The sequence below is a fragment of the Salvelinus sp. IW2-2015 genome, linkage group LG16 (genome assembly GCF_002910315.2).
Source record: "Salvelinus sp. IW2-2015 linkage group LG16, ASM291031v2, whole genome shotgun sequence".
Lineage (NCBI taxonomy): Eukaryota > Metazoa > Chordata > Actinopteri > Salmoniformes > Salmonidae > Salvelinus > Salvelinus sp. IW2-2015.
The window spans coordinates 7306176-7334171 of NC_036856.1; the positions used below are offsets into that span (position 1 = coordinate 7306176).

Consider the following 27996-nt stretch of genomic DNA (forward strand, 5'->3'; position numbering starts at 1 on the left):
GGGGACTGCAGCTCTGGCTTAACACTGCACTAATGTAGCACCATCACATTAGATCATTTTTCTACAAACTGCTTGATGACTTCCATTTCAATTTGGATTTCAATTGTTCGTTTTTAACGATAATAGCAGTGTTCAAATGAGGGGGTGCCCCACATTGATATCTTTTGACGATTGTGATTGGGGCTCATTTTGATATTTCAAGTTGTTATACAGTGGCCCCTGAGATGACAAACTGGCCTCTGATATTAAACTCCAGTCCTTGTGTCTTCGGCAGATAGTGACAGCGAGATCTCCAGTGGGACCGGCGACGTGTCCAAAGACTGCCCTGAGAAGATTCTGGAGTCCTGGGGTGGAATCCTCAACAGATGGTAAGACTCACAGGGAGTGTGGCAGTCATGATGACCACAATTGGGCAGTTGTACTGAAAATGTATGGAATCATTGAGTTGAGGAGGAGGATGATGATGACGATGGATTGCATGCATGGGCACACTTTTTCTYCAGTAGAGATATGGTGCGGTCATAAAAATTCATAAAGCCTTCATATGCGTGACAATATAAGTCATACTGTATGTACCATATGGCTGCTCCTTTCACTGAGATTCATCCGTTGTTGATGTACAACAACAGTCTTTATGCGACTGTCATATACACGTCATTTTCTTCTCCCTATGCTTTGTAACTAACCGTAGGTGTATCTCACAAGAGACTAAATGCAAGTCCAACAGGAAGCTGTAGAGAACAGCTTCCTGTTTGATTATTTGAATGAAACGCGTTCAATGTATACATTTTCTGATCATGTGAATTGGTTTGCATTACCTTTCGTATGTTGGTTTTCATTATTGGTTTGCATTGCTTTCGTATGTGTGGTCACATTAATAACTTTATTTCAAGGGGACTCCATTTCACTCCTCATAAAAACAGATCCAGGGACGCAACATTGATAATGGATATCCTCGCCATGCCTGTACTGTAGATGGCCTTACCCTGATAAGAATTGCTGTTTTATGAAGAGTAGAACTCAATTTCTTCATATCAGATTCTTAACTACCTCTGTGGTGGGTGTGTGTGTGTGTGTGTGTGTGTGTGTGTCAGGCATGGGAACCTGTCTGTGCGGCCTAAGGGCCTGACGGCGCTGGTGAAGCCTGGGGTCCCTGAGGCCCTCAGGGCTGAGGTCTGGCAGCTCCTCTCAGGCTGCCAAAGTGACCAGGACCTGCTGGATAAATACCGCATTCTCATCACCAAGGTAAGGAGAGAAAGGCACACGCGCGCACTGATACACACAAAAACACGATGAGACACACACAAGCTCACACCTATTTATCGACATAATCTCACGCACAAAGATGTTCACCGATACACTAACACCTCACTCACACACACATGCTGTMCTCAATGAATCACATGCTTAAAGACACGCACTCGCACACGATTAGTGATTCCCACATGTATTTGAATGTACTCTCCAGTTCTGTTCTCTGAAGTGTAAAGGTTGAGAAGTTGCCTTCACAATGGTCGCATGTTGGCTGTAATGAAAATGTAAGTGTTGCAGAAATGAACACGAGTTAGTCAAATACGTGTACTGTATAACCATCATGCAAATTGTCATTTCGAGTGCAGAGACTGAGACAATCCTTAAAGARGTTGGTGTGAAAAACATGCTCTTCAACTTGGGGTCGGGAAAGTGTAGTAATGATTTGCATCAACGTGCCCTGCAGGGAATCTCTCTCATACCTATTCCAGTAGGTGCCACCTTGCAGTTGTCCCTCGTTCCCCTGGAGAGACTGAAGGACTCTCACAACAGGCCAGTAAATTAGCTCCATAAAGAGCCTTCCGTTTTAGAATTGGAAAAACTTCATGGTCCACACAATTTGGAAATGTGTCATTGGCTTCACCATGACATGATTGACATAGAAACAGCATTGAAACATCAGAAGCATCTCATCGTCAAGGTAATTTCAGTTCAACTAGAATTTGCCAGATTGTTTCGGTGCATCTTGAATTATCCGGATCATTTGAATTCAACTTGAGTTTGCCCTGATCAGTTCAACTTGAATGTGGATGGTCWGATCCCACAGCGGGCAGAGTTGTTGTGCCTTTAGCTAATTCTCTTATGTTTCTCATGGAGGTATGCTGGTTCTGATGCCAAGTATGGGTGATGGCAGGAATTTTCCCACAGTAAAAAGGCACTGTTGTTGACTCTGGCACAATTGAACAGTCCTCGTGGTTAAATAATACTTTTTGGGGATTTGGTTTGACAAGGGGATAGGGAAGGGACATTGGGACACTCGGATTTGAGTGTCTGACAACAAGCTGTATGGACCATCAAAATCTGGGACTTTAGAAAAGGGTCAAACTCAAATGTAGGACTGTCTGAACGCTAGAATTTAAATACAATTAAGTTGACTATTAGCTTAAGATAAATATAACATTTTCAATCTCTCGCTGCACAAGTACAAAATGTGTCTATAGTATGTGGCGGAACAGCAGTGTTCTAGTTACACGTTTATTTCTCCAGCCTTCAGAGATGTACAGTAGTGGATCTCTGGCATCCTGGCCTTAATATGTGTGCTACTAGGCAGTAGCCCAGTCAGTGTGTGACCTCCTTTTACTACACAGATCACGGTTCTATCACCCAGTGTGGGGCGTGTAGAGACCATGTGTCAGACAGAGAGGCTGATCCTATCAGCCCCACTGTTGTCCTGGCACTAAAATGCCACAACTAATGTGAAGCATCATTCTCTGTAGTCTGTCTGACAGATTCACCCACATAACCCCTAACCCCACAGCCCCAATTCATTCATTCCACCTTGACTGGTCTCTGCCTAGTCTCTTATCCAACGGCTGGTAGATCATGGCACAAAATCTATTTTGGAGCAGCCATGATTTTTACTACCTTAGAGCTAATTCCAAGTGACTAATATATTTTTTTGTATGAGGACTTGTGAGGAGGATAACTAGGCGACAGCCCCTCACTTTTGTGTATAAAACAATACTCATTCCTTTCAGGAGAGGGTCTTAAAATACAACGCACTCAGTGATCATTTGCCTGAAATAGAGGGATTGAAGAGAGCGGGAAAATGGATCCATAAACTAAAGGTTACCGCTCGCGCATGGGGCACAATTATTCTTATTTTTTCTTTTTCTTTTAAGCCGAATGAAACGGAACAGGCTTCTCCTTTGACATGTATTTATGCTGGGCTGTCGTCGTCTCTTGCCTGCCGGTGTAAATTTACCCTCGCCTTGCGTCTTTAACCCAGAGCCTCAGTTCTCTCTCTCTCTGTCTTCTGTCTGTCTGTCTGTCTGTCTGTCTGTCTGTCTGTCTGTCTGTCTGTCTTCCCAGCCCCCCTGCCTCCCATGGAGGCAGAAAATAGCAGCAGTCCAGATGAGCTCCTAAATATACCACAACACTAGCTTAAGTAAGGAAGGTTATGTGACAGAGAATATCCTGGTGAGCGTTCACTCATTCATTGTAATTCTTTGAGTGGGCTCCCTTCCTTATTGGATGTAATGATATTGATAGACTGGGTGGCAGGTGCTATTAATAGCCAGCTAAAATCCCAGGGGGGGGCGTAGTGTCGTAGTGCTCGACGTCTGTGTTATTAATGGGCCGATCTCCCCTCAATGATGATTCTAATGCTGATTGAATCCCAAGTAATTGTGCCGCGGCTGGTTATGGMGGTATAAATCAGGGCACATTTCACTCTGCTTTCTGACGGTGACACTCATAATTGACAGTGACTCATAATTGCACGTGACGCTAGACAAGACGACACTGGGTTGGGTTGTACTGCAGGAAAAGGGATTTATTGGGAGAAGAGAGGGCTGTTCTCTGCTTTTGTGTATTTTCAAGTCATTWTTTGAGGCTCACAGTGAATGTTTTTGGTAGGACGTGTACAGTATAAGAAACGTTATCCGGCAAGTTGCCGTTGACTTAGTCAAAGCTTAATACTCAGGTGTCTGGGGTGCCAAGGCAGACAGATCATGCCTTTTTGCTCTGCAAGAATTCAAGTTTAAATTTTAAACTTTTGTGCTCTTATTTAAAAAAATAAATAAAAATAATAATAATAATAATAAATTACTTGGCTGAATGTCATTTTAAACGAGCGTTTCCTCCGAACATAAAGGATGTTTTGGTTTGTGTGGTTCCCTGGTAGCCTAACTCCTGGATACCAGTTTTGATATTGTTAAGTGTCATACCCTCTTCACTTTAACATTACATGTAGTCTGCACTGATTCACACACGCACACACTCTTCCTAGTTGTCGGTCTTCAGATTATTGCTAAATTGCAAATAACTCCGTTCCCAGTCTGTGTGGCACTTTGTTGGGAGTAAGCGTGAAACGTAGATTTTTCACAACCTTTTACTCTCCCTGTGTGATCTTTCAAAGGTGTGCTGCTGTTGAACCATGGCTTAAAAAAGATTGAAAGCTATTTGGAGTCTGCTCCTCAGAAAGGCACTTACACTGCCAATTCACATTACAGTTAGAGTTCCTCTGTCGGGATCAATCAAAACCAATGACAAAAGTTGGATGGAGGTTCAAATTGGAAGTCTCGAAAAATGGTGTTGGCCTGTCTCTGAGATTGGAAGTCACTGATGTCTGTGGAAAGAAAGGATTGTTTTGCCAGAATGAAGATTGATTTTRCATCTTTCCTCTGTGATTGTCAGGTATTTCACGATTCACAAAACTTAAATTGACATCATTATCAATATTTCAATTATTTGCTCACTAGGCCTATTTATATCTCAAATGTACTATGAGAAGAATATTTGATAATTACTCTTTTTACAATTGCAGGGATGCACTATACTGATTTTTTTTTCTCTCTCTAAAGAGCCTGTATGATTGTATGAAACATGAAAAACGTATTCTGCAGCTCAAGCCACAGTTGGTACAGACAGACTGTCCCAGTCTCAGGGGTAAAATCGCTCTCTTCAGAGGCTGTGCCGCTGTCAAGTCTCACCTGGATCCCACTAATGCATTATCTTCCAATCAGGCCCGCAATGAACAACAGTTCAGTCCTTCTGAAGGATGTAATTAAATCTTCGATGAGGGATCTTTGTCTTTCTCAAGGTGCTTCAGCTCCATTTTTATGTCATATTTGGCCCGCACTCCAGCTAGCTTTGCAGTGGCATTTAGTGAGTCTCTGCAATCAAAGGTAGCATCAGGAGCGTCGGACTAGAATTAATCAGACACCCACGCGTGCTAACCCACAGACAATGCTGTACAAATGTTCACTGGGATGAGCTGCCATGGAAACATGCTTGGATTTGAGTTCATTCTACTTGTGATGCTCTTCCGTGCCCATATTCTGTTTGTCTGATTTAGACCCTTCTAATGTGATGCTCCCAGATACTGGCTTGACTTTGCTGCTCTTTGAACTAATTTATCATTTTGTTGTTACTATGGTAATAAGATATTATTCATGATTAACTTTGGCAGGCTGTATCAATTTGTCCCGTTTCGACTATCACATTGGCGCAAATTGGTTTGGAGGGTGACAGAGCTTAGCTCTCATTGATTGGTCTCAAAAATGCTAATCCTAAAATGCTAAATAAATAAACAGTTCTCAAATTGCCTACTTCCCTGGTCAATAGACTACTTGCTAGATTAGGTTTTAAGATAATTCCATGAAGATGGAATTTTGGTGCCGTATCTATTTAAATGGTTACTGTACTCAATTGCACCAAGAGCAGTGTTCTACGGTCAGGAAAAGTCATGGAATTTTTAAATGGTGTTTTCCAGGCCTGGAAAAGTTTTGGGAAACTCATGGAAATGAATTTAATAATGTCTGTCAATGTAGTTTATTTAGGCACAGTTTTTAAACATTTTGTCAATCAGATAAAAATCAAAATATTAGCCAGGATCGGAATGACGTGCGGCCTTTGCTCAAGGAGAGAGAGACAGTCGGACATTGCAGCAGCAGGTAGGCCTAGCCTATAACATATGATAGAGATGTATTTCAACCGTCTTTCGGTTATACAAAGTTGATTTACTTTTTTGAATGATTAATTTAAACAATTATTTTTGACAAAACGTACGATTCACTTCGGCATTGTATTAGTTGCGATTCATTTCAATCGCGGTGAATCAAAATAATTTGTGAATCGTGAACATACATTTTAGGAATAAAGATTAGATGTAGCCTTTCTTTTGGATTAGGCTATGTGATTTCAAAACGTATTTTGTAGACATAGTGCATTCGGAAAGTATTCAGACCCCTTCCCCTTTTCCACATTTTTAAAAACGTTATAGCCTTATTCTAAAATGGATTKCATWWAAAAAAAAATCCTCAACAATCTACATACAATACCCATAATGACGAAGTGAAAAGAGGTTTTTAGATTTTTTTGAAAAATACAAAACAGATACCTTTTTTACCGAAGTATTCAGACCCTTTGCTATGAGACTCGAAATTGAGCTCAGGTGCATCCTGTTTACATTGATCAGCCTTGATGTTTCTACAACTTAATTGGAGTCCACCTATGGTAAATTCATTTAGTTGGACATTATTTGGAAAGGCACACACCTGTCTATATAAGGTCCAACAGTTGACAGTACATGTCAGAGAAAAAACAAGCCATGAGGTTGAAGGAATTGTCCGTAGAGCTCCGAGACAGGATTGTGTCGAGGCACAGATATGGGGAAGGGTACCACAAATTGTCTGCAGTATTGAAGGTCCCCCAAAACAGTGGCCTCCAACATTCTTAAATGGAAGAACTTTGGAACCACCATGACTATTTCTAGAGCTGGCCGCACGGCCAAACAGCAATTGGGGGAGAAAGGCCTTGGTCAGGGAGGTGACCAAGAACGCGATGCTCACTCTGACAGAGCTCCAGAGTTCCTCTGTGGAGATGGGAGAACCTTCCAGAAGGACAACCATATCTGCAGCACTCCACCAATCAGGCCTTTATGGTAGTGGCCAGATGGCAGCCAATCCTCCGTAAAAGGCACATAACCAGTCCGCTTGGAGTTTGCCAAAAGGCACTTAAAGARTCTCAGACCATGAGAAACGAGATTCTCTGGTCTGATGAAACCAAGATTGAATTCTTTGGCCTGAATGCATCTGTAGGAAACCTGGCACCATCCCTACGTTGAAGCATGGTGGTGGCAGCATCATGCTGTGGGCAGGGACTGGGAGATTAATCAGGATCGATGCAAAGATGAACGGAGCAAAGTATAGAGAGATCCTTGATGGAAACCTGCTCCAGAGCGCTCAGGACCTCAGACTTGGGCACAGGTTCACCTTTCAACAAGACAACAACCCTAAGCACACAGCCAAGACAACGCAGGACGGGCTTCGGGACAAGTCTTTGAATGTCCTTGAGTGGCCCAGCCAGAGCCCGGACTTGAACCCAATCGAACATCTCTGGAGAGACCTGAAAATAGCTGTGCAGTGACGCTCTCCATCCACCCTGACAGAGCTTGAGAGGATCTGCAGAGAATAATGGGAGAAGTTCCCCAAGTAATGTGCCAAGCTTGTAGCGTCATACCCAAGAAGACTCAAGGCTGTAATCGCTGCCATACGTGCTTCAACAAAGTACTGAGTAAAGGGTCTGAATACTTGGGCATCCAATGTATGGGACATTGCGACTTAATAGATGCTAGTCCGTCTGCAAAGTAAACACTTCTAAGGTAGCTAAGATAAATATGAGTAAACTAGAAAAGTTACATTTCCTGAACATTTGTGTGCTTGCGTCAGCTCAGTAAAAATATTTGTTGCCTACCATTAGCCATTTGGTCTTTGATATGTTGAATGAGCAAATTATTTTAAAAGGCCTAAAACGTATTAGGTTTTAATGTTGCAATGTTTTTTTWAATWAAAAAWAWWWATATTTTATCCCATTTTKTCCCCAATTTTCGTGGTATCCAATCGCTAGTAATTACTATCTTGTCTCATCGCTACAACTCCCGTACGGGCTCGGGAGAGACYAAGGTCGAAAGCCATGCGTCCTCCGAAGCACAACCCAACCAAGCCGCACTGCTTCTTAACACAGCGCSCKRRRAACCCGGAAGCCAGCCGCACCAATGTGTCGGAGGAAACACCGTGTACCTGGCCCCCTTGGTTAGCGCGCACTGCGCCCTGCCCGCCACAGGAGTCGCTGGAGCGCGATGAGACAAGGATATCCCTACCGGCCAAACCCTCCCTAACCCGTACGACGCTATGCCAATTGTGCGTCGCCCCACGGACCTCCCGGTCGCGGCCGGCTGCGACAGAGCCTGGGCGCGAACCCAGAGACTCTGGTGGCGCAGCTAGCACTGCGATGCAGTGCCCTAGACCACTGCGCCACCCGGGAGGCCCCTCAATGTTTTTTATCAAGGGTSGTCAACCATCCTCTAGGTAGGAGAGCTAATGGGGGTGCAGGCTTTTGTTCCAGTCCCCCTCTTAACAAACCACATTTTAGAAATGAGCTGCTCAACTGGGCCTTGATAAACTGGCTCTGACGTGTTTGAGCAGACTTGTTGAAAAGCCTGCACACAAAGTAGTTCTCCAGTCTGAGGGTTGGCCACATGTGTTTTATATAGTTGCCTAACAGGTATACTACTTTTTGGGGGGGCTAAGTGCCTTGATCAACGACAGGAGATGGTACATAGAGACGCTGCCAATTGTTGGTAATGAAAATTGGGTTCAAAGTCATGAAATTCCATCTGTCAAAATGTGTATGAACCCTGCAAGAGGCAATTCTGAATTGTTGCATGTCTCTTGCATTAGACTCTTTCAGCCTGTGCAGGTGAAATGGTTATGTAAATCTCTTATTCATTTCACATATTCAAATAGATAATCTACACTTCTCCTTCCATCAAATTCATTTCTGGAATTCCTCTGGGTTTCAGCCCTGTCTRCTGTCATTGTTCCAACCCTAGCCTACCCCTGTGTTCAGTTCCCGAGCTGTCATCCCTTTCTGCATGAGAAGTGCCCTTGAGCTCAGTGAGTATCTGTCACTCACAATACCCCCATCAGTGTCTCCAGGCCAGCTGCACTACTGGGCCACTACCCTACCCACCAGCCCCCAACCCCCCCTCCTCACAAAGCATTCCTGTTTACAGCCCCTCAAGCACTACAGGGACTTTAATGCAACCCACCACCTTCATATACTCAACTCCCGTTCTCACAGCCCGGTAGGCTCCATTAACAGTGCACACCATGCTTTGTCTTCACCCCCCCCCGAAAAATCACTAACCTGAAAAACAAGAGATTTGATTTCTCGTCGGAGAAACGCATGCTTGGTTTTGCCGTTTGCCGTGTCGTTCATCTGGGATATAGGATGTAATTGTTTTTTTTTTAAATGCCCCCGCCGAACAGATCTTCTCGCTCTTCAMAAGATCAGTTTGTTGTATTTGTACGGACGCGGAGCTGTGCTCAGTGCTGCTGCCCCAGAAATTACAGTTTGTATTAGGGAGAAACACGCCAAAGCCTAAAKCTCCTCTGGTCATGAGTGTGAAGGCCACATCACAACAGTTCTCTGGCTGTCCTCGGGTCAGGTTGAGGCCCAAGCAAGAGCCAACTGCACAACTGGGAATCCAATGAGCTTTCCCTGACACATAATAATATAAGAGCTTGATGCAGAAAAAGTTGTATAAAACGGTAGTAAAAAAGGTAAATATAACTCAAATGTTTCTTGGGAACAGGAACAATGGTGGCCATCATGAAGCATGTGGGSACAGCAGACTGTGATAGGGATTGATTGAATATGTCCGTGAACACACCAGCCAGCTGGTCTGTGCATGGTCTGAGAACGCGGCTAGGGATGCCGTCTGGGCTGGCAGCCTTGCGAGGTTTAACGCGTTTAAATGTTTTTCTCACGTTGGCCACGGAGAAGTTGAGCCCACAGGCTTTGGTAGCGGGCCGTGTCAGTATTGTCCTCAAAGTGAGCAAAGAAATTGTTTTAATTTGTCTGGGAGCAAGACGTCGATGTCCGCGAGGGGGCTGGTTTTCTTTTTGTAATCCGTGATTGACTATAGACCCTGCCACATACATACATCTCGTGTTTGAGCCGTTGAATTGCCACTCTTCTTTGTCTCCATACTGATGCTTTGCATGTTTTGATTGCCTTGCGGAGGGAATAGCTGCACTGTTTGTATTCYGTCATGTTTCCAGTCGCCTTGGCATGATTAAAAGCGGTGGTTCGCGCTTTCAGTTTTACTCAAATGTTGCCAACCATTCACGGTTTCTGGTTCGGGAAMGTTTAAATAGTCATTGTGGGTACTCGGATGCACTTGCTAATAAATTCGCTCACAGAGTCAGCGTATATGTCAATGTTGTTGTCTGAGGCTATCCGGAACGTATCCCAGTTCACGTGATRGAAGRAATCTTGAAGCATGYAATCCGATTGGTCAGACCAGCGTTGGATAGACCTGAGCATGGGCGTTTCCTGTTTTAGTGTCTGCCTATAGGATGGGACCAACAAAATGGAGTCATGGTCAAATTTGCCAAACGGAGGGCGGGGGAGGGCTTTGTATGCATCATGGAAGTTAGAGTAGCAATYGTCCAGAATGCTACCAGCTCGTGTTGCGCATTCGATATTCTGATAGAATTTAGGAAGCCTTGTTCTCAGATTAGCTTAGTTAAAWTCCCAAGCTACAATAAATGCAGCCTCAGGATATATGGTTTCCAGTTTACATAGAGTAAACAGCATTCTCTCACAGGTGTTCCTTTTGTCTAGGTGRGAAAGGGCAGTGTGAAGTGCAATAGAMATTGCGTCATCTGTGGACCTGTTGGGGCGGTATGTGAATTGTAGTGAGTCTAGTGTTTCTGGGATGATGTTGTGAGCCATAACCAGCCTTTGAAAGCACTTCATGGCCACAGACATGAGTGCTACGGGGCGGTAGTCATTTAGGTAGGTTACCTTGGCGTTCTTGGGCACAGGGACTATGGTGGTCTGCTTGAAACACAGATTAGTGTCCCACTCTAGATTTTAGCTCAGTGCAGATMMTGCCTGTAATCCATGGCTTCTGGTTGGGATATGTACGTATGGACACTGTGTGGACGACATCGTTGATGCACTTTTTGATGAAGCTGGTGACTGATGTGGTATACTCCTCCAATGCCATCGAWTGAATCCCGGAACATATTCTAGTCTGTGCTATTAAGGCTGTAGCTTGTCATCCTCGTCATCAGACCACTTCTGTATTGAGCGAGTCACTGGTACTTCCTGCTTGAGTTTCTTTTCTTGTAAGCAGAAATCAGGAGGATAGAATTAGGGTCAGATTTGCCAAATGGAGGGTGAGGGAGAGATTTGTAAGGGTCTCTGTGTGTGGAGTTTTTCTTTCTGGTTGTACATGTAACATGCTGGTAGAAATGAGGTAAAACGGATTGAAGTTTTCCTGCATTAAAGCCCCCAGCRACTAGGAGCACCACTTCTGGGTGAGTATTCTCTTGTTTGCTTATGGCCTTATACAGCTCTTAGTGCCTGCGTCTGTTTGGTGGTAAATAGACTGCTACGAAAAATATAGATAAACCCTCTTAATAAATAATGTGGTCTACAGCTTATGAGGTACTCTACCTCAGGCGTGCAAAACCTCGAGACTTCCTTAACTTTTTTTTGTCAACTTTTGTTGACAAATTGACACAGACCACCACCCCTCGTCTTACGGGAGGTGGTTCTGTCCTGCCGATGCATGGAAAACTCAGCCAACTGTCCTCGTTCAGCCACGACTCGGTGAAACGTAAGATATTACAGTTTTTAATGTCCTGTTGGTAGGATAGTCTCAAATGGAGCTCATCCAGTTTATTCTCCAGTAATTGCACGTTCGCCAGTAAGACTGATGGTAAAMGCGGATTATCCACTTGCCGATGAATTCTCCCCAAGCTGTTCATTGACTACAGCTCAGCGTTCAACAGCTCAGTGCCCTACAAGCTCATCCGTTAGCTAAGGTCCCTGGGACTGAACGCCTCCCTCTGCAACTGAATCCTGGACTTCCTGACGGGTCGCCCCCAGGTGGTGAGGATAGGCAACAATACATCCTCCTTGCTGACCCTCAACACGGGTCCCTCAGGGGTGTGTGCTCAGTCCTCTCCTGTACTCCCTGTTCACCTACAACTGAGTAGCCGCGCACAACTCCAACATAACCATTGAGTTTGCCGACGACACAGCGGTGGTAGGCTTGATCACCAATGACGATGACACAGCCTGTAGGGAGGAYGTCAGAGACCTGGCAGTGTGGCACCAGGACAACAACCTCCTGTTCCTCAACGTGGGCAAGACAAAGGACCTTACTGTGGATTACAGGAAACAGAGGGCCGAACACACCCCCATTCACATCAACGGGGCRGTAGTAGAGCAGGTCTAGAGGTTCCTCTGTGTCCACATCCCTAAGGYTCTATCATGGCCCACACACACCAACACAGTTGTATAGAGAACACGACAACGCCTCTTCCCCCCCAGGAGGCTGAAAAGATTTGTCACGGACCCCCAAATCCTCAAAGTTCTACAGCTGCACCATTTGAGAGCATCTTGACTGGCTGTATCACTGTTTGGTATGGCAACTGCTCGGCATCCAATCGCAAGGCTCTACAGAGGGTAGTYCGTACAGCCCTGTACATCACTGGGGKCGAACTGGGGCCATGTACATCACTGGTGCCCCAAAAATGGTCAAAGACTCTAGCCACTCAAGTCATAGACTGTTCTCTTTGCTACCTAGCGGCAAGCGGTACCGGAACACCAAGTCTGTGACCGAAAGGCACCTGAACAGCTTCTACCCCAAAGCCATAAGACTGCTGAACATTCGTCAAATGGCTACATGGACAATTTACATTTTATTTTGTAATTTTATTTCACCTTTATTTAACCAGGTAGGCTAGTTGAGAACAAGTTCTTATTTACATCTGCGACCTGGCCAAGATAAAGCAAAGCAGTGCGACAAACAACAACACAGAGTTACACATGGAATAAACAAGCGTGCAGTCAATAACACAATAGAGAAAAAGAAAGTCTATATACACTGTGTGCAAATGGCGTGAGGAGTTAAGGCAATAAATAGGCCAAAGTAGCAAGTAATTACAATTTAGCAAATTAACACRGGAGTGATAGATGTGCAGATGATGATGTGCAAGTAGAAATACTGGTGTGCAAAGAGCAGAAAAATAAATAAAAATAATGTGGGGTTGAGGTAGGTAGATTGGACGGGCTATTTGCAGATGGGCTATGTACAGCTGCAGRGATCGGTTAGCTGCTCGGATAGCTGATGTTTAAAGTTAGTGAGGGAAATATAAGTCTCCAGCGATTTTTGCAATTTGTTCCAGTCATTGGCATCAGAGAACTGTAAGGAAAGGTGGCCGAAGGAGGTATTGGCTTTGGGGATGAACAGTGAAATATACCTGCTGGAGCGCGTGGTACGGGTGGGTGTTGTTATCGTGACCAATGAGCTGAGATAAGGCGGAGCTTTACCTAGCAAAGACTTATAGATGACCTGGAGCCAGTGGATCTGGCGACGAATATGTAGCTAGGGCCAGCTGATTAGAGCATACAGGTCGCAGTGGTGGGTGGTATATGGAGCTTTGGTGACAAAACGGATGGCACTGTGATAGACTGCWTCCAGTTGGCTGAGTAGAGTGTTGGAGGCTATTTTGTAAATMACATCGTCGAGGATCGGTAGGATAGTCAGTTTTACTAGGGTATGTTTGGCGGCATGAGTGAAGGAGGCTTTGTTGTGGAATAGAAAGCCGATTCTAGATTTAATTTTGGATTGGAGATGTTTAATATGAGTCTGGAAGGAGAGTTTACAGTCTAGCCAGACACCTAGGAATTTGTAGTTGTCCACATATTCTAAGTCAGACCCGTCCAGAGTAGAGGTCGACCAATTAATCGGAATGCGTCAATTAGGCGATTTCAAGTTTTCATAACAATCGTAAATCGGTAATTTTGGACGCCAATTTTGCCGAATTTACACCTTTATTTAACTAGGCAAGTCAGTTAAGAACACATTCTTATTTTCAATGACGACCTAGGAACGGTGGGTTAACTGCCTTGTTCAGGGCAGAACGACAGATTTGCATATTTAGCTAAAAGAAATCCAGGTTAGCAGGCAATATTAACCAGGTGAATTGTGTCCATTCTCTTTTGTTCATTGCACGCAGTGTCAGGGTATATGCAACAGTTTGGGCCGCCTGCTCATTGCGAACTAATTTGACAGACTTTTACGTAATTATGACATAACATTGAAGGTTGTGCAATGTAACAGGAATATTTAGACTGATGGATGCCACCCGTTAGATAAAATACGTTACGGTTCCGTATTTCACTGAAAGAATTAATAGTTTTGTGTTTCGAGATGATAGTTTCCGGATTCGACCATATTAATGACCTAAGGCTCGTATTTCTGTGTGTTATTATGTTATAATTAAGCTATGATTTGATAGAGCAGTCTGACTGAGCAATGGTGGGCACCAGCAGGCTCGTAAGCATTCATTCAAACAGCACTTTCGTGCGTTTTGCCAGCAGCTCTGCTGTATGAATTCAAGCCTATCAACTCCCGAGATTAGGCTGGTGTGTAACCGATGTGGAATGGCTAGCTAGTTGCGGGGTGCGCGCTAATAGCGTTTCAAACGTCACTCGCTCTGAGACTTGGAGTAGTTGTTCCCCTTGCTCTGCATGGGTAACGCTGCTTCGAGGGTGGCTGTTGTCGATGTGTTCTGGTTCGAGCCCAGGTAGCGGCGAGGGAGGGATGGAAGCTATCGTACACTGGCAATACTAAAGTGCCTATAAGAACATCCAATAGTCAAAGATATATGAAATACAAATCGTATGAGAGAAATTGTCCATAATAACTACAACCTAAACTTCTTACCTGGGAATATTGAAGACTCATGTTAAAATTAACCACCAGATTTCATATGTTCTCATGTTCTGAGCAAGGACATTAAACGTTAGCTTTCTTACATGGCACATATTGCACTTTTACTTCTTCTCCAACACTTTGTTATGCATTATTTAAACCAAATTGAACATGTTCATTATTTATTTGAGGCTAAATTGATTTTATTGATGTATTTATTTAAGTTGAATAAGTGTTCATTCCGTATTGTGTAATTGCATTATTACAAAAAATAATAAAATAAAAAATCAGCAGATTAATCGGTATCGGCTTTTTTTGGTCCTCAATAATTGGTATCGGCGTTGAAAATCATAATCGGTCGACCTCTAGTCCAGAGTAGTGATGCTAGTCGAGCGGGCGGGTGCGGGCAGCGAACGGTTGAAAAGCATGCATTTAGTTTTACTAGCTCTTTTGGAGGTTTGTTAACACAGTGTCCAAAGAAGGGCCAGATGTATACAGAATGGTGTCGTCTGCGTAGAGGTGGATCAGGGAATCACCCGCAGCAAGAGCAACATTGTTGATATATACAGAGAAAAGAGTGGACCTGAGAATTGAACCCTGTGGTACCCCCATAGAGACTGCCAGAGGTCCGGACAACAGGCCCTCCGATTTGACAAACTGAACTCTGTCTACATTGCCTACCCTTTATTATTTGTCTTAATAGTTTTGCACTGACTCCCTTGAACTGATTTTGCACACTCACTAGACTCTACCTACACACTCACACACTACATAKACTCACACATGCATATTGACGCCACACACTTACACAGACACACTGTCACTCTTAACATATGCTGCTACTTCTCTGTGTATTATGTTTATTTACACATTTGCACACACTGTATATAGACTTTCTTTTTTTCTATTGTGTTATTGACTGTACGCTTGTTTATTCCGTGTGTAACTCTGTGTTGTTGTTTGTCGCACTGCTTTGCTTTATCTTGGCCAGGTCGCAGTTGTAAATGAGAACTTGTTCTCAACTGSCCTACCTGGTTAAATAAAGGTGAAATTTTACATTTTAACCCTACTCACATGTAAATACTGAATTATCTCAAATACCTGGTACACCTGCACATTGACTTGGTACTGTTGCTCCTTGTATATAGCCTCGTTATTGTTTTGTGTTACTATTTCCTTTTTTATTTTGCAAATGTTTGTGTTGGTTCTTAACAATGCACGGTTGGGAATGGGCTCGTAAGTAAGCATTTCACTGTTAAGTCTACACCTGTTGTATTCGTCGCATGTGACCAATAAAATTAGATTCGATTGATTTGAATTAGATATCTGTTCATGTTTAATTACTGAACCTACCTTTTACATAGTCCTTTTGATTCCTAACATAAGGCTTCTACAAGTAAGCATCACTGCTGAGGTCTTTTTTTAGATTTGAGTTCCACAATATAATCAGTTGATAATACGGTTTCAGTTAATGTCTTTTTATTGACTGAATAGACACTGAGTGGACAAAACATTAGGAACAGGTTCTTAATGTTGAGTTGCACCRCCRTTTMCCCTCGGAACAGCCTCAATTTGTCGTGGCATGTACTCTACAAGGTGTTGATACACACAGGAAACTGTTGAGTGTGGAAAAACCCAGCAGCGTTCTTGACACACTCAAACCAGTGCGCCTGGCACCTACTATCATACCCCGTTCGAAGTCACTTAAATCTTTTGTCTTGCCAATTCACCCTCTGAATGGTACACATACACAATCCATGTCTCAATTGTCTCGAGGCTTAAAAATCCTTCTTTAACCTGTCTCCTCCCATTCATCTACACTGATTTGTGTATTTATCATGCGACATCAATAAGGGATCATACTTTTCACCTTGATTCTCCTTGTCAGTCTGTCATGGAAAGAGCAGGTGTTCCTAATGTTTTGTACACTCTATATTGGGCAATTTAGCCATTAGGATTTGTTATCTGTAATGGTTGTAGCAAATTAAGCATTGTTGCTTGCTCACTGTTGGCATAGATAAGTACACACATTACTTTCCCATTCGAGTACTCGAAGGAAAATAAAGCATGCGAGTTCATGAACAGTCCAAAATGTTCAAATGCCCATCCCTAATTCTCTGCAGCCTTTGTAGAGAGCATATGGTAATTTTTAATTCAAATCTCCTTTTCACATAACGCCTATTGTGAAGCATTCGCACTGGGTCGACCTTGACTTCTTCTCCCGTGTGCCGCACCAGGTTTGTTTTTGTAATGCGTTGATATTTATACTCGTATTGAGCAGCTCGAAACTAATCTCCCCGCTCTCAGGCCCACTTACCTCCGGCTCTCTTTGACTGTTAGTCAGTGTTGGTGTGAGCTACTGTACACTACAATGGCCTGGCCCTTATTTACCCAGCTGTAACAAAGAGCCCGGACAGGGGCCTGCCTGCTTGTCCCAACACAGTAGCCATAGTGGCTGGGATCAAAAGACTCAGAGGGGGTGGGACAGGGAAGGGGATTACTACCGTTGTTTTTACAGCCCTCCCTTTTCTTCTCTCTCTCTCTGCAAAATAATTATTAACGTACAGTAGCCTTCTGGTTGTGACCGTTTTTCACCAGTAGTCCAAAAGGTGAAGGACATCGGGTTATCCACTTCACCATGCCACTTTCTCGTCTGTTCTTATCTTCTTGGGGAAACTCCGTGTTCAGTTTTCTAGAGCTTACGCAAGTAGCTTTAAAAGCGTAGCTTTCTTGTGTATCCTASTGTTTTCATTATTGTAGAGGTTAGTTGAGCCTGAACTCTGCAATGGTATACAGACCYTCTACCTCTGAAACTGACCTCCTGCCTCCTCAATTTTCTGCCGCTTGTTACACTGTCTGCCAGTGAAGGATGATCCCAACTAACTGAAATGCCTGGCAACTGTAACTAAGGGGCAGGCATGGCTGGGCTTGGTCATTGGTCGGAGCAACGGACTGGGGGCAGAGAGTCAGAGGGAAAGCCATATTGGGGGAGGGAGCTAGTTAATAGATAATGGACTGATAGATTAGCCTAGTGATTTCAGATTAGGAAACTATCCAAATGTAGCTCTAAAAACAAGAGGAGAGACATTAGAGGAGCGAAAGAGTATTGTGGCTGGGTTGAGAAAGGACCTCAGGTGCAGCCCAAATGGGAGGGGGTAGAGAGAGAGAGAGAGATCGGGTGTATCAGAGGGAGGGGTAGAGCGCGGTTCAGAGGGAACGGGAGAGAGTGAGAGCGAGCATGTGTGTGTGCGTGCAGGGTAAAGCGAGTGAGCGGGAGAACGAGAGCGAAGGGAAAAGGAACTGTAAGCCAGTCACAGCATCTCTTTCCCACTGCACCAGTTGGTGAGGGACAGCTCCTCTCTTCAAAAGGTTCCTATTTATTTATTTTGTGCTTCACTCCAGGACTGCTTTGCTGAATGAAATTGTATTTCTGCCTCTTCGGTTATTCGTTTGGCGACAGCTTAGTTCGGCTGGGGGAATGGAAATAAGAGGAGACGCACACAGAGGACAGCATTGAAACTGGAACTCTCTGTACTGGTGGAGTCGTTTCTCTTTTGCCGGGGCTTGGTTTTTGTAACAAGGAGCAGACGTACTGAGTGGAAGAAAGAGTCAAAAGTCCAGACAGCCGTGCCTCCCCTGAAACAAAAAAAAAAACGTATTTGAATGGAACGGCATGTATAAGTAATAATATCAATAATGGAAACAAGCGCTTAATAAGAGGCGAGGCTGACGTAAAGAGCTTTCACCCTAGGCTGTAAACAAGCGGAATGTAGATTGATCCCACATCCATCGCAGCCGGCGCCCTGAACAGAATTTCTAAGGAGACACAGTCCGYGGAGCTCTGAGACACCCAGATGTCTTCTACCGGCTCCAGTATCTATTGATCCGATTGTGTGAGACTCCTGACAACTCCTACATTCTTTGCCTGAAAAATCCTCTTTTACAACCAGCTTTTGCCTCTCATAACCTGGAGGACGAAAGTTTCAGAAAAGTGCGTGGATTGGGATTCCCGAGACCAAAGCCAGATTTGTGGCTACACACATAACAGGATCCAGATTATTCTGCGCCTCCTTTGGCTTCTCTCTGATTGGGGAACATTGTAAACATAATTCCCCCAGCGCTCTGTGGAACGAGAGCTGTGACATTKACCACCGCAGAGAGCCCTGTGTTTGTCTAGCGTGTCTGTGTTTTATTCGGACAATAGCGGGGCGTACATGGGGTCCAGACACTGACCACGGGACCACTCACTACCCCAAAATAAGAGGATGTGCATACTACAAGACTGAGAAACAYTTGCTGCTTGTCTAACAGCATTTTGGAACTTTAGAGAGGACTTGAGGTATGAACCAACACAATGGCTAACGTGGATGTAATTACTCGTATGAATTTGGGGTTTTCCCAGCGGATCMTTCTCTGTGACAGTAAACAAGCTATCTGAAAGTCAAAATTATACCGACACGCTAAATGTTTTAATACTATTTTCTCTTATCTATAGTCTCAAAATAGGAGTCACATGCTCCCTGTCTTATTTAATCTGCAGTAGGATCTGCACCAGAGCGCCCTGCCTGCCTGCCTCATGTTTCTCCCCCACATGCCGACTACCCTGCACCTRCTGTGCTTTTTGCCCTTGTGAGGACAACACCTGCTCTCCGCCCCCAGTCTCCCAGTGGCAGCCCTCTTATGCATCAGGAGATGTGGCCGCAGACTGTCAGGGAGAGCAATGGGGATCCCTGCCGCCGGGATAAATGCCTGGCATAGCACCGGCAGACCTTTTTCTGGTTTTGGAGGAAATTATATATATTTTTTCGACAATTACCCCACTGCRTCTAAGCATGACTGATCGAAAAAGTAGAGCCGAGTCGGCAGTCCTGCTTTCCTATGGGCTGTATTGATTTTCGTCAGTCAGTGTTKATTTGATTGAGACCCAGCTATGTGAGAGCCGAGGTGAAGGAGCGAGCGAGAGAGGCTAGAACTCCCATTTGCTGAGGGAGGCTACAGGCAGACAGGTCTCCAGTTACAGTCCATCTGCATCGTGGTTGGCACAGCACAAACCTGACCCACCTGGACCGCGCCCAGAACAATGAACCAGTCAGCGTTGACGACAGACCTGGTTCCCACTGCCAACAGCAGCCTGGTGGGCCCAGACCCCAACCACTCCTGTCCCCTGGGCTGGGGCCAGAATGAGGGTCTGGAGGCCTGTGTRTTGGAGACTGCGGTCATCGTTCTGCTCACGGTGCTCATCATTGCCGGGAACCTGACGGTGATCTTCGTGTTCCACTGCGCCCCTCTGCTGCACCACTATACCACCAGCTACTTCATCCAGACWATGGCCTACGCCGACCTGCTGGTGGGCCTCAGCTGCCTGGTGCCCACCCTGTCCCTGCTGCACTACCCGGCCAGCGTCCAGGAGCCCATCACCTGCCAGGTCTTCAGCTATGTCATCTCGGTGCTCAAGAGCGTCTCAATGGCCTGTCTGGCCTGCATCAGCGTGGATCGCTACCTGGCCATCACCAAACCCCTGTCCTACAACCAGCTGGTGACYCCGTGCCGGCTCCGCGGTTGCATCGCCCTCATCTGGGTCTACTCCAGCCTGGTCTTTCTGCCCTCTTTCTTTGGCTGGGGAAAGCCGGGTTACCACGGGGACATCTTTGAGTGGTGCGCCCACTCCTGGCCCACCTCGGCGCTCTTCACAGGCTTTGTGGTATGCCTACTGTACGCGCCTGCGGCCCTGGTAGTCTGCTTCACCTACTTCCACATCTTCCGCATCTGCCAGCAGCACAACCGGGAGATCAGTGAGAGGCGGGCACGCTTCCCCAGCCAGGAGATGGAGGCTGGGGAGGGTGGTGGCAGTGGCAGCGGCGGGGGGAACCACGCAGGTCAAGGGCCTGACAGGCGCTACGCCATGGTGCTATTCCGCATCACCAGCGTCTTCTARATGCTTTGGCTGCCCTACATAATCTATTTCCTGTTGGAGAGCTCCCACGTGCTGGACAGTCCCGCCCTSTCCTTTGTAACAACCTGGTTGGCCATCAGCAARAGCTTCTGCAACTGCGTCATCTARAGCCTGTCCAACAGTGTGTTCCGCCTGGGCATGCGCCGCCTCTCGCAGACACTCTGTTCCTTCAGCCACTGTGCTGCCGACGACAGGGACTTTGGCGAACCCAAACCAAGGAAGAGGCCAAAGTCCTGCTCCATCTGAGGCGTTGGAGGCTATTGTTAGAAAAGCAGCGAATTTCAAAGGTTACATCTTTACAAAGCTGCTGAACATTTATTTGACAGGGCTGTCCCAAAGAGAGAGAATTTAGGCTCTGACGGTTTGTTTTGAAGGATACCAATGACTTTTGCCACAGTCATGCCAAGCCATGATTTACAGGCAAACGTTAGATTGCTGAGGGAGGCTACGTTGTTTTAAAGGTTTACTTTCTGAACAACTAAATGAATGAGAGATTGGTACTACATTTTGGCTTTAAACCTGTGTAGTGGAGTTTAGCTGGTAACCTACTGTATGTGCATCCTTATGTAAAACCTAATTTGACCATGGTTCTCAGGCTTTAATGTTACATTTTTTTGTTCCTCCACAGTCGGGTAAAGTGCTTGTAAAAATACAAAGTTAGAGGTCCTCAAAATAGATAAACACTTTCCTCAAACATTGATGGTGACCTCATGATTTAAGCATCTCTGATGTCAAGGTAATGTGGACTAAAGTGTATTGAATTGAAATACCAATATTGGACTGCTACTATAGGTCTGTGTTCTTGGTGGGCACTCAAAGGCCGAATTAGCATAGACAACATCAACATGTAATCCTCATTTGCATACACTCCCTTTTAGGAGTTGACKTAGGGTATGTGTGTAGCAAATGGCTGACTATTCACTTACTGTACATGCTCCTTGACAATGGTGTAAATAACAGCAGATGGGCTAGTGGCCTTGACCTGTTATGACAAACAAAAGTTTTGCGGTGTTTGCAGAAGGTCTGTTAGCAAGCAGTCCGAGTGTTCAAAGACTTTCGGTCAGTCCTAAACAGAGAAATGGGGCACTCAATTTGACGAGTTACTCAATCTCCTAAAAAAAAAWAAACACACACACTGATGATTTAGTTTTATTAGATATTTCTATATTTTCATGTGTACAATTTTTATTTTTTATTTTTTATCTTTGTCAATGCTTCCTATACAGTAGCTGTTTAGGAWGCAGAACGAGGGATTGGTTCTGTCTACTAGTGCATACATCTCTCTCTTAATCTTTGGTTGAGTTCCGAAAAATCTGCTTCACTCTACTTAAGGATCAGCGTCATATGTATGACTCTGTTCCCTCTGCTTTTCCACGCTAAGTGCAGAGACTGTTCCCTTTTTAGGGCCTTATTGTACAAAATACAGTGGGCATGTGCAGTAAATGCACCATGAAGACTGCCTTTCATTATGTATTATACTGTTTGATACAGCGCAGGTGAAGTCATTCCAAGTTTTTCTTGTACATTCCCAGAATGCTCCGTTTTTATAGATAATGTAGAAAAATACATGAAGTGCATATTTTCAGTGATACCCAAGACTATTGTGAAATCCCTCTCTATTCTWATGGTGTAGGCCATTTGAAGTTAGACCTGTGTTGTCAGTGTATATTTGACCGTGTGAAAAACCAGCAACARAGCTAACTGAACTGTCGATATCATGACTGTTTTTGTTCAACATTATGCTACTTATTAACCTGTGTAGTCATTCCCCGCTTTCCATTACAGATTGTTCTGTATATGTGCCTAAAGATATATTTTTGGGGAAAGATATCAGAGATTTACTTTCTGTTCATCTATACAGTTACAAGGACACAGTCCTGGCTGCATGCCATTGCGTTTTGTAACGTGACCTTCATTTGACTTGACTTAAGATCCATCATGCTTACATTTGCCGATACAGTTGGACCATCTCGTTTCAGCACCTTTCATGAGCTTATGATGAGGTCAGAAGCTTTTCTATTTGTAGCGTGATTCATTATCATTTTAGGGGGCATATATAATCATTGGGGTTCTGAATTCTGCCACAAAATACTTAAAAAACGTACCCAATGGTTGCTTGATGTCTATGAGATGACATCTTCACATTACTGTATTTTATTTATTTTATCTTGTGTGAGGTGCATTTTATTTTCTTATCAAATGGACCATATACAGTGGGGTCTGAAATTATTGCCACCCTTGATAAAGATGAGCAAAAATGACTATAAAATGAACAATTCAAATACTGAGCTATATTGGATGCTCAACAAAAATGTGGAAAATATATTATTTTATAAGACTGAGATGTCCATTACAAAAGTTGATTTAGTGGCAAATTATTTATTTATGGGGATTTTGYTGTGTGCTTGGGGTTATTGTGTTGCTCGAAGATCTACTTGCGGCCAAGTTTCAGCCTCCRGACAGAGGCAATTAGGTTTTTTGCCAAAATGTCCTGGTGCCGGGTAATGTTCATGATGATGTTGACCTTAACAAGGGCCCCAGGACCAGTGAAAGCAAAATAGACCCATAACATCAAAGATCCACCACCATATTTTACAGTAGGTAGTGCTGAGTGATTAGTGCTTTTTGAGGTCGGTTGTGTTTCAATTATTTTAAAAAGTCATCACAGTTTTCAAATATTTTTTTTAGACAAATGCGCAATGCATTGTGGGTTGAATGCTGTAACAAAACAGAATAAAACAAAAGTCCCATGATGGTAGTGACTGCCCGTTACTGCTTATCACTTAAACAATTTTATTCAATTTACTTTAATAAAATATTTCAGTTGTTGTGTATATTACATTTGTTTTATTTGTTGACTTTATTATTTCATTCCAAGTCATCATCTCATCTCTAGAGCTGATGCCTGTGCTGCCTGACAAATCACTATTTTAATAGTAATTCAAATTAAACAAGGCARACTTTTTATGACTGCTGAATACCAACTATCAATCACTTAGATCGTGTATTTTCAGGTAGAGATACATGCATCTTTCCCTCTTGATCGCACGTTCTGTGTTCACCCCATCTCCGTGTCTGCTCCACATAGACCGGACAAGTAGGCACGCACGAAATTGATTATGGCCATTGTAGTTAATTACCACGTTTAAACTATGTAGAATATTTGCCTGTTTGAAACTACAAATCCATACTACATCGTAGACTTCGGTCTTAATCTGATTTACCTCTAAAGCAACTGTACATTGCGCTCACAGAAAAAAACGGAACAAAATGGAATTCAAATAATTGAACCGACGTTGGTCAATTAGTTGTTTAGAAAATGAAATATAATCAACATTTTGGTTAATCGCGCAGCATATTAATTATAGGGTTCTTTTCTGCTTATGCATTCTCATTTCGACACCAAASCCACCACTGGTGTGCGAGGTCAAAGAGCAATATTTATCTGACCAAAGCACTGGTTCCAATCCAACTGCCAATGCCATTTAGCAAACGTTTTAGCAGGCGTTTTACATTTGTTGGATGACATGAAAATAGAGCTCTTTGGCCACGCTCACCAGTGGTGGGTTTGGCGTCTAAATGAGAATGCATAAGCAGAAAATAACTCCATACCTACTGTAAAATATGGGGGTGGATCTTTGATGTTATTGGGCTATTTTGCTTCCAGTGGTCCTGGGGCCCTTGTTAAGGTCAACGACAGGATCCAGAAATTTGACCGCAAATGGATCWTCCAGCAAGACAATAACCACAGGCACACATCAAAATCCACAAAGAAATGTTAAATTGGCCTCAAAATCAACATTTTGCAATGGCCATCTGTGTCTCCGGACTTGAACCCCATTGAAAACTTTTTTTGTTTGAATTGAAGATGGCAGTCCATAAGTGCAGGCAAAGGATATCAAGGATCTGGAAAGATGGTGTGTGGAGGAATGGGCTAAGATCCCCATCTAATTTCCCCATTTACATTTTTATTTATTTATACAATGTACAGTAGCTCAGTCATTTTTGCTCTTTATCAAAGGTGTCAATCATTTCACACCCCACTATATGAACACACTGATACAGTATGAATACAACTGCATTATCAAAACTTAATCAACTATCCCCCCCCATTATTAGATATTTGAATCACTTAACCCATAAGAGTTTGAGCCCTGTGTCTAAGCCAAGGGAGGGGGTTCTACTAAGCTATATGGAATTGCTTTAAGGTCATACCAAGGATCATTTTGTTACTTGATTTTGAATTTTAAGACCCCTTGAAGTAGCAAAACAAATATTTACAAATTATTTGATGAAAATGTGTTCTTGGCCTCACTGCTGTTACCCCATACAAACGCATTGAATAACCGATTACAAGGACGTAACAACTACATGGAACGACAGATACTCCCCCAAGAAAATCTAATGGAAGTTTGTTCTGAAGTGTCTGTCCTATATCTGAGATTATATATATATATATATATACACTTTTTTTTTTAAAAACCTTTATTTAACTAGGCAAGTCAGTTAAGAACAAATTCTTATTTACAATGACGGCCTAGGAACAATGGGTTAACTGCCTTGTTCAGGGGCAGAAGACAGATTTTTACCTTGTCAGCTCGAGGAATCCGTCCTGGCAACCGTTTGGTTACTGGCACAACGCTCTAACCACTAGGCTACCCGCTACCCCAAAATATAAGAAAGATCAGGAAATGTATTTAACCCCTTATTTCTGTCACTAAACAGTCTCCATATATACTTCCATTTAAAAAAAAATCTGCGGTACCGGGTGACTTTCAGACAAGTCTTGTGAGGCCTAGAGCAAAACCGACACGTAAGTGTTCGTGAGAGACCTTTCCACAGTTGTAGCCCAAACTGTTCMGATGCTACAGACAGAAGTTGGCAGGTTGGCTGTACCGACTTCAGACGAGTCCCAAGACGCTTGTGGGGGTCGTAAATGGAGAACACCATTGTATTCATGAGACTCTTTATTTCCAAAGAGGGGTCATAATAGTTGTTAGGCCAAACCGTTTTGTGAGAAGACTGATTTTCGGGYMGTCTCATGGTCTGACAAACACCGCTCTAGCTCTGTCACCTTTCACCYCAGATGCGGAAGTGTAACGTAGGCGGTTGCGGTGGATTGAGACACATCCAATGCATCAACAAAAAATATATGATGGATTTTTATGGGGATTTTTGTATTATAKTAATTAGATTTACGTGGGGGTGCGAACTTAAGGGGTTAAGAAATCTACCGTCATAGAGCTGGGACGATAAACAGAAAATCACCTACATTGCCTTCCTCTTACCGAAGCATTTTGCTTACGTTGGTAATTTTCGGTGATTTTTGCCACACAACGTTCCTGTAGATTGTTATTAAACCATTTTTCCCCCAACAGTAATAGCCTATGCATTATGTTGATTKCTGCAATGAAAMTACAGTATCTAGTTATCCCGGTTTTGCTGCCGGCTGCTCTCGTTCCCTCTTGGCGCTGTGTGCACGGAGGAGGCAGAGATGCATTCTGAGAAGCACAATCATTATGGCCGTTGCTCAAAGTGCTGTTCTAGTTACAGAGAGGAGAGTTGCAGCTTTCTGTGAGTGTATATAATTTATTTCTCACCAAATATCGAGTTCACGGCACCACTTTACAACCGGAGTGGGGTGTAACGTTAGTTAATATGATTTGGACGCACCCGGGTAGCAGAGCCGAGCAAAGCGTGCCATTTACAGCGCATAGGCCTACGTCAATTAGCCRAGGCCTAGCACTGGAAAGTGGGACATTGGGACATTAGGACACTAGGACATTAGCCTACATTTACTGATAGCCATGTAGGCTAATTGATTAATCTATCTAGCAACAATATCATAGTTAGAGTTAGCAATCTAACTAGGTGTTTTGAGTCAAAACAAAAAATCTCATTGTGGATCCTATTTTGACAGGTTGAACATCAAAATATCAATCGTGCAAGTCATGGATATGTTAGATGACGTCCCGTACCTTTTGAATCATAGGCTATCATTTCAGTTATCTTACCTGGCCTGCTGCTAATGTAAAGTAACTGGCCATTGGGAAAAAACGATATTGTTGTATTTGTTATTGAGCAAAATAGTTACATTTATCACAATTACTTTTCGTCCATATCGCCCAGCTGTAGTACCTCCCCGCAAAATTATTTTTTGTAATTTATCGCTGATTTTATTGTTATTGCAAATGTTTATATATATATTTATCGTGATTATGGATGTTTTTCCATATCGCCCAGCTCTACATCATGCCATTTAAGGAATTAACACCCAAATTGTCATTTTAATTGACTTGGATTCTSTAGAATTACCCCCAGATGACTTTGTCTTCACACTAAAGCAAATCACTTGTGGTCAAGAGAATACAACAAACATTGTGAGATCTTTTGTGATATATGGTAAATCAATATTGTTGACAAGCTAAATTCTATCTAGCTATTGCTTTACAGTAAATCTTGTACTGATGGTTTCATGAGAGTTAATTGATTCCACACCACAGTAACACTAGTGGAATGTAGTTTCATTCTAACAAGCAAGTTATTGTACTTATTGATAATGTAGTACTTTAACTCAACTTTTTTGTATTTAGAAAAACAGTTTGTGGTTACTGTTATACAATTATATTGACACGGCAAATCAGTGTTTCCCAATTAATTTAGTTTTCATGAAGTGTTACCCAATTAATTCAGTTTCTTCTCTGCCAGTAGTTTTTTATACCCATGAGCCACTGAATAGACTATTCACCTTTCCATGTGTATTGTAATGACCAAACTAGTTTTGAATTTCTTTCTGATGTGAAGGAAATACAAAAAAACCTGTCAAAAACAACTGATTTAAAGTGCATTCATTAGGGTGTTMTATCTTAAAGATTTGATTAATACAGTACAAAGTCTATTTATTTTATTATTTCAAAATGGATACGCTACTTGTTAAATAGGAGTATGTATAGTGTGTCTGTCGGTTTTACCCTGCTGTACATATGTGTTCAGGCAACAACAACAAAAAACACAAAACAAATCTTATGACAAAATCTCGACCAGTGATGACTCATACCTTTGTGTTAATTCAACTAGGCTGCTGTAGCTATATGAAGTAAGATGTTTTTGWTTAGAAGACAAATCGAGAAATTACACAGTATCTATTTTTTTATTTCTGAGATTTTGTCAAAGGCTGTGGTTTTGCTGTTGATGCCAATCCAATAAAACTGAAAAAGAATGGGATAAATAAAWTCCAGAAATGTTGCCTCTTTGAACACTGCCTTGA

General features: G+C 43.2%; 1 protein-coding gene and 1 pseudogene across 1 annotated transcript in view; both read left to right on the forward strand.

Annotated features, from left to right (window-relative positions):
* The window catches only part of LOC111975913 (rab GTPase-activating protein 1-like), a 179181-nt gene that overhangs the window by 63903 nt on the left and 87282 nt on the right, over positions 1–27996 (forward strand). The window contains 2 exon segments of the mRNA XM_070447710.1: positions 275–368; positions 1095–1245. Coding sequence (XP_070303811.1) covers positions 275–368; positions 1095–1245 — 245 coding nt within the window.
* LOC111975602 (G-protein coupled receptor 52-like) lies at positions 17679–27985 on the forward strand (annotated as a pseudogene).